The following is a 7,470-nucleotide window of genomic DNA, read 5'->3' as shown; positions in this document are numbered from 1 at the left end:
TATATATATATAGAGAGAGAGAGAGAGAGAGAGAGAGAGAGAGAGAGAGAAAGAGAGAGAGAGAAAGAGAGAGAGTGAGTCTATGCACATGTATATACAGATCCATACTTCATGTTCCACCTCTGTGGTGGTTTGAATATGCTTGACCATGGGCACTATTAGGAGATGTGGCCTTGTAGAATAGGTGCAGCCTTGTTGGCTGAAGCATGTCACGATATAGGTAAGCTTTGAGGGCTCCTAGTGCTGAGTGGAAGGGACCCTCCTCCTGGCTGCCTGTGGGCAGTAGTCTCTTTCTGGATACCTTCTGATTAAGATGTAGAATTCTCAGCTCCTCTGGTACCATGTTTGCCTGGACGCTGCCATGCTTCTCACCATGATAATGTACTAAAAACTCTGAAATTGTAAGTAAGCCCCAATGAAATGTTTTGTATATAAGAGTTGCCTTGGTCATGGGTCTCTTCACAGCGATACAACCTGAACTAAGACCGCCTCTTATCCCTCCACCTCCACCAAACACCCTATAAAGACAGCTACTGGAGTCTCGGAATTTGAAATGCTACTGCTCCGAAGAGTAGATTCATTCGATTGTCAGCAGGCACTGAGAGCTTTATGCTGTGGTCACTAACAGGTCTCAAGAAGGCAGTAAATAGACTGATCCAGTAGGTGCTGGCTATCTGAGAACACTAGGGTGCTGCTTATAAGGGAGAACCAAAAGCATTCAAGAATGTGGGGGTATCTTGACTGTTTGGGAAAGACCATGAACCAGGGTATGATAAATGAGGAAAGGCTGGACGCTTTGGTGCTTGGTATCAGGATTGGAAATGGTTTGTTTTTTCTTGGCAAAAAGTAAATTTGGGGCAGACATTGGTAACTGGACTTATGACTACTTCACTCAGCTTTACGAAGTTTTGTTTTGTTTTTTTTAAGAGAAAGATTATCTGGTGTTCACTTGAAGACATAGAATGTTCCCACAAAGCTGTCTTGATTTTCACATGTATTAACAAAGTTTGTTTTAAAATAAAACCAAACCACATTTCTGTGTGCACATGTACATCTGTGAGGGTCAGATGGTAACTTTCAGGAGTTGGTCAGGTCTCACCTTGCACTGTGGGTTCTGGGGACAACTCAGGCTGTCAGGCTTGGTAACATGCGACTACCTGCTGAGCCAACTTACTGGCCCAGGGAAGGGAATGCTGATGTCATGTCTTAATCCTGACAATGCAGTGTGAAATGTCTCTGGGCCACTGTGTTGAAATTAAAAGACTTTCTTCTAATAACCTCATGTAATTGGACAAGAAAAACTTGCCAAAATTAATGAAGGATTTGAATTTTTCCAAGAGTGGTCAACACCCTTGTGCTGCTTTGGAGGGCAGCAGCATCAATTTTCCTAAAACATGTTTGGACAAAGTCAGGTGACAACATTCTAGGTGAGGTACAATAAAGTAAACGTGACAGAAAAAGGAGGTACAAACAGTGCTTAGTAAGTACCCCCAGACACATATACTGAATGTATATGAAGTCATGAGCTTGTGAATTGGTTAGTTTTTAGAGATCATTTAGGAACAATTTTAAGTTTCCTTTTGTATAGAAGTCTTAGTGTTTCCACTGCAGTGATAAGCACATGAGCAAGAGCAACATGAGAAGGAAAGGGATTACTGCAGGCAGGAGGGACTGATGCAGACGTCATGGAGGTTGCTGCTTACTGACTTATTCAGCCTTCTAAAATAGATATAAGCCGGGCATGGTGGCGCACGCCTTTAATCCCAGCACTTGGGAGGCAGAGGCAGGCAGATTTCCAAGGCCAGCTTGGTCTACAGAGTGAGTTCCAGGAGAGAAACAGTCTCGAAAAACCAAAAAAAAAAAAAACAACAACAAAACTTCCTTTACTGACTGGTAATCTATTAAAAGCATGTACAGAAAAGGTCTATGTGGGAAGTGGTTACAATGCACCAAGAACTTTAATGCACTTTAGATGGTTAAGAATGAAGCCTTATACTGAGTGGCTAGGAAGAGCAACCAAGTTTCAGATGTGAGAAGGGCTTCAAAGTTATTTCAAGTTGTATTATGATCTAGGCTTGGATAAACGGTACCCAGTGCTTCAGACTCAAGAATACAACTGACAAGGCAGTTTGTGTCCCTTGTAAAATTTTCATGCTCCAAATCCTGGAGCCTGTGTGAACATACAGAATGAGATCCAAGATGTGTTTAAGGATACTGAGGTACTTGAGGTATATTTTAGTGAAATCATTTTAGTGTATTCCAGTGGCCCGATGTCATGGGATCTTGAGGCTTGCCACCAACTGGGAACTTCCTTCATAAATACAAAAAGCAACTTTAATTTTTAAAATTTTGCATGTATGGGTGGTATGCCTGTCCTCGTACCACACACATGCTTGGTATTCTCCTGGAGGTCCCAAGGTTGGAGTTAGACGATTGCGAGCTGCATATAAGACACTGGGAGTTAAATGCCTTCTGGAAGAGCAGCTAGTGCTCCTAACCAGAGCCATCTCTTCTGTCCCCTTTGGTTTTTAAATGAAGACACAAAGGTGGTTCAGTTTTCATTTTATAGGCAACTCAGAGGACAGCTAGATCTGACACTTTGGCATGACCCAGTGAGGCCAATGCTGGGCTTCTGGTTTCCAGACCTGCTTCTGCCTGTAGACAAGCAGAAGCCATCTTCTATTTTTGAGTGTTAGACTAGCCAATTTTTTGTTCAAGCTACATTATCAAGTAGAGTATCTGTAGCAATGCCAATTTTCTACAGAGAACGTAGCCATTCTCACTTTTCTTCCTCCCACGCTTATCTTACTCCAAGACTTCATGTAGGTGGTAAGTCCATGGACTCAAAGTACACCACTATGATGGTTTGGCTGCAAATGGTGGCACACACCTAGGCTAGCACTTAAAAAACTAGTCTGGACTCCAAGTGCTCCAGAATAGGGCTATCTACGAAGACCTGTCAAACACACCCCCAACGCTGATAAGGACCAAGTTGATTTTAATTTCTTTGAGGCAGTACTGACCCATCATCACTACTACCCCAAAACCTGGAAGGCTGCAGCAGCTGGGATATGCCTACCCTTCAAAGTAGACAGGCAAAGACACTCTAGTAGATGCCTTAGAGATCAAGAGCATACTGCTCTTGCAGAGGACTCAAGTGCAGTCTTCAACTACCATGTCGCTCAGTGAACCTTTAACTCAAGCACAGATGAACGCGTGTACATTTTCTTGTCTCTAGATAATATCTATGTAGCATGGAATTCAGAGGTTCACTTGGAATGTTGAAATTAAAGGTGCACAGCACCACACCCAGCTTAATGTATTTTTTAATGAAGTATCTAGATTCTTCTCCAGAACAAGACTCAATTTGAGATTATCTAGGACCATCAATAGAAATTAATTCACAACATGTGACAAGAACTTTTCATCAACAGTACCCAAGTCATTTACTTGACATTGCACTAACAACTTTACCTGTGTTCATGTAGGTAACTTAACTAAATGCAGTGGGTAACACAAACATGCAAGTGCAAGGACTTGTTACGAAGGGGTTTAGTGGGACAAGATGGGAAGACATGTTTAAAACAAAAAACCCCACCCAGCAGTGGTGGTACACGCCTTTAATCCTAGCACTTGGGAGGTGGAGGCAGGATTTCTGAGTTCAAGGCAAGCCTGGTCTACAAAGTGAGTTCCAAGACAGCCAGGGCTTTACAGAGAAACCCTGTCTCAAAAAAACCAAAGAGGGAAAAAAAAAATTCCCATGCTTTTAAGTTTTGGTCCATCTCACTCCAACTGCCTAAAATACTAATAAGTACTTATGTATTTACAATTTAAAAAGTACTTGTAACTCATGACCAGGGCCAAAGACAGCTCAGTAAGACTCAATGCCCACATGGTAGCTCACAATAATCACTTGCATTAACATGTGGTACAAAAAAAGGATGCATTCATGTGTAGGCCAGCAAGTCCACGCCTGAAACATGGAACTCCAGCAGCAAATGTCTACAATGTCTTTTACAATTTCCTAGAAATCATAAATGCGTATCCAGTTTGATACACTCAGCATAGCTTATACTTAGAGAAAAGCATTTAACAAATTGTCTTTCAAAAACTATAAACTGAGCCAGCCAGGCGTGGTGGAGCACACCTTTAATCCCAGCACTCAGGAGGCAGAAGCAGGTGGATTTCTGAGTTCAAGGCCAGCCTGTTCTACAAAGTGAGTTCCAGGGCTATATAGAGAAACTGTCTTGAAAACAACCAAAAACCCCAAAACTATAAACTGGAACTTTGCACATCATAGGCTGTCGATCTGACTGAACACTCCAGGATTAGCCACTACAGTGGTAAGCAGGGCAGAGAGAGGCAGGGCAACAAAGACTCCAACACATTTCAATTTGCCAAGCTGTGACTGTTTATTAACTGACCAGATTACAAAAATACCACGGGTGGCACCTGAAAGGGAAAAACACACAAGTTAGAGACTGTCCTCCAAGCTGCAACTCAGCATCACCTGCAAAGGAGCAATGCTTCCATTAAAGACACATCTCCCCAAGTCAAAACTCAACAACACACCCGATCCGCACTCAACAGAAAAGCCTTCAATAGAGGTTTTGAGTTCAAAGCTAGGTGAGTCTATACAGTTTTGCAATTGCCAGAAATGTAGAGAGATTCACTCATTTCTCACCTCAGTTCATCCGTCTAATGAGCCTGTTTATCTGGTCTTCCCTGTTGCCAGCATCTCCACCTTCTACAAAGTGAGTTGTCTTCTTCTTCATCCCACCTCTCGGGGAAGATAATTTGAAGGGCCACAGGAAGTTATTTGCTTCCTTGAAGTGTTTCCCAACTGTATAGATCTCATGAATTAGATCCTCCATGCAGATGATGCCAAACTTACCAAGAGATCGAGCAATCAGGGAGTTGTCTGTCAAGGCGATCCGCTTCTTGTTGATTTTGCCGTAGCCGCGCTTGTAGATGAGCTCGTTTACTGACTTCAGGTTGGGGTACCTGCACCAGGAAAGTCGGGTAAGCGATTAGTGAGAATACAGCCCAAATGTCTAACATTCATCTCAGCATAAAAGCCAACCTACTAGACAGAACACTCACCCCCATGCAATGTAGGGCTCCACAATCCGCAGCATGTTAATTGAAGCCTTGTTGAGCTTAACAAAGGTGCCATTGAAGATCTGTCGAAGACGAAGGAGCTGCAGTACCTTGCGGACCTTTGGGCTTACTCCATTGATACTGCCGGAGACAAAAATAGATCCATACAGCTTTTACTTAATTCTAAGTAACAGAAAATGAAGTCACCACATAGTAAAATCTCACTACTCCTAGCTTGCCTTTTAAGCTCAGACAACTGCAGGACACTGAAACGCAGTCAGAGCAGGCAGCTTAGACACAGGTCTCACAAACACCTGCCCCATAATTCTGGGCCCATGTCCTAAGGGCAGCCGCAGTACAGCCAACTCGCAGCACCACGGCTGCCAGAACACGATGCAAAGTGGACTCACCCTCGGATTCTGATGACAAAGGCCAGCTTGGGTTCTGCGGGCACATAGAAGTTGCCGGCTTTCCTTGCCATCCTGGCCATCCGAATCTCAGTGCGGTACATCTGCCTATACTCCTTGTGATAGTGCTTTGCCTTCTCATAGATGAGCTTCCTCCTTGCCTTTCGCAGCTGAAAAACCAACGGCAGTTACTCCTAATTCTTGGCTCTCAAACAGAGCTCAGCATCAGTTCTATACAACTGTCCCGCCACTACAGATTGAGCATGTCAAACCAGGAAGATCTCCTTTCAATCGCACACCACTCAGTCCTAATAAGCTCCCTGGCCCACTAAGGACCTCCAAACCTTACTTACCGTCTTCAGGGCAAACTTCTTCCTCAGGCGCTTCACCTTCAACTCGGCGAAATTCCTTCGCTTTTTCTTAAGGGTTTCTGGCACAGAGGGAACCTTTTTCTTAAGAGTTTTTGACACAGCAGGAACCTTTTTCTTAAGGGTTTCTGGCCCAGTGGCAACCTTCTTTTTCTTCTCTCTGTTAGTAGAGAATTACTAGTAGGTCAGAAAACTTCCTGGTGATGGACCACAGGCACTAGGTGCTCAGAACTACGTTCAAACTGTCACCCACTCAAACCCGCGGCATCCCCGTCGTTCCCGGGAGCTCTGCTGGAGATGCAGCGTTCATGCCCAGACCCTTCCCCTCACACACACCTCACTTAAGACAAACACACATGATATTTTAGAGATCTATGCTTAACCCGGCCATCAGTCCTGGCCTGTGATACGAGTTGTTTAAGTCACACTCAAGAAACTGTACTGCACACTTAGGGTTCCAGGACTCAGTGACCCCCCCGATCAAGTCTCCAGCTCCACATGCAGGAGGCTGCCGGCTAGGGTAACTTTAGCTACGGCGGATCTCATTCCAACACTCCGCGGAGTACGTTCTACCGAAGCATGGACCTCCGCCCAAGTAGCCGGACCCGCAGTCGGCCCTGTTTGCTCCCGGTACTGCCAAGGCCTCCCTCCGCGCGGAGGCCACTCGCACTCCCTCCTAGGCTCACACAGCGTCACAAACACCCAGACAGGCAGGCAGTGGTTCCAGGCTACACTCAGACCCAGGAAAAGTGAGAGAAAATGCCTCTAGCTTGGGGGATGGAGAAGGATTTCGGGGGAGAGAAGAACCGACTTACGGAACAGCCTCCATGGTTCCAGCCGGAAGAGAAGAGAGAGGTGGCGCATGCGCACTGTCTCCTTAAAGGACTGAGGGCGCGAAGCCCCACGCCTTATAGCTGTCCTGAGATAAGCCGGAAAATAATCTAGAATTGAGATTTTTGCACTTTGCTGGCGCAAAATTAACAGTTCGGCTTAGTCACGGCCAAATAACTTTATGGTAAAACTCATCGGAAAACAAATGCACTGAATACAATTTTTTTTTAATGAACAGAGTAGGGACACCTCGTCAGATCTGGGCTTAATTTCCCCAGGTTGCGTTGACAACCCTAGGGTCCGGCTCTGCGGAATCGCCGGACCCAAAAGGCACGTTCATGGATGTGAACTACAAGTCCCAGCATGCATCGCTGCACAACCCGCGGGGCTGGAGGGCGACGTTGACCGACACTCTGGGCAGCCTTCGCGGCGGCGATTCCCGTTAGGCTCTCTAGAGTCTGAGGCTTCACGTCCTCAGCGGCTAGCTGGGCTACGAAATCACTGTCGGTCACCTCCTCGGGCTCTCCGCGGCCCGCGGCCACGCAGCCCTGCTCCCCCCCCGCCTCGGCTGCGCCGCCGAGGTCCTTTTGCGCCCGACTGCCGGGCTGTCTTCCGCAGCGCCTGATCCTCGGCCGCCAAGTCCACAGTCCCTCGGTGGGCGCGAGTAGCGAGACCCGGGAAGAGCGATGACCGGAAGGTCCGAGGAGGCTGGGGGGGTTCTCGGCTGCGGGAGCCGGCAGGCGCCAGCCACGGCGACCCACAGC

The 7,470-nt window shown here is 46.3% G+C and overlaps 1 protein-coding gene across 1 annotated transcript; it reads right to left on the bottom strand.

Moving 5' to 3' along the window:
* Window positions 1-4,383: 4,383 nt before the first annotated feature.
* Window positions 4,384-6,751, bottom strand: Rpl7 (ribosomal protein L7). Its single transcript, XM_021222120.2, has 6 exons — window positions 6,691-6,751; window positions 5,861-6,035; window positions 5,511-5,677; window positions 5,104-5,241; window positions 4,685-5,004; window positions 4,384-4,452 (listed from the first exon to the last, which is right to left on the bottom strand). Exons 1-5 carry the CDS (start codon window positions 6,702-6,704, stop codon window positions 4,686-4,688), a joined length of 813 nt encoding a protein of 270 aa, XP_021077779.1. The 5' UTR covers window positions 6,705-6,751; the 3' UTR covers window positions 4,384-4,452; window position 4,685.
* Between the last annotated feature and the right edge of the window lie 719 nt (window positions 6,752-7,470).

Source organism: Mus pahari, chromosome 22, assembly GCF_900095145.1.
Source record: "Mus pahari chromosome 22, PAHARI_EIJ_v1.1, whole genome shotgun sequence".
NCBI classification, from domain to species: Eukaryota; Metazoa; Chordata; class Mammalia; order Rodentia; family Muridae; genus Mus; species Mus pahari.
Note: the sequence above shows the minus strand (reverse complement) of the source record. Positions and strands in the feature narration are given on the sequence as shown.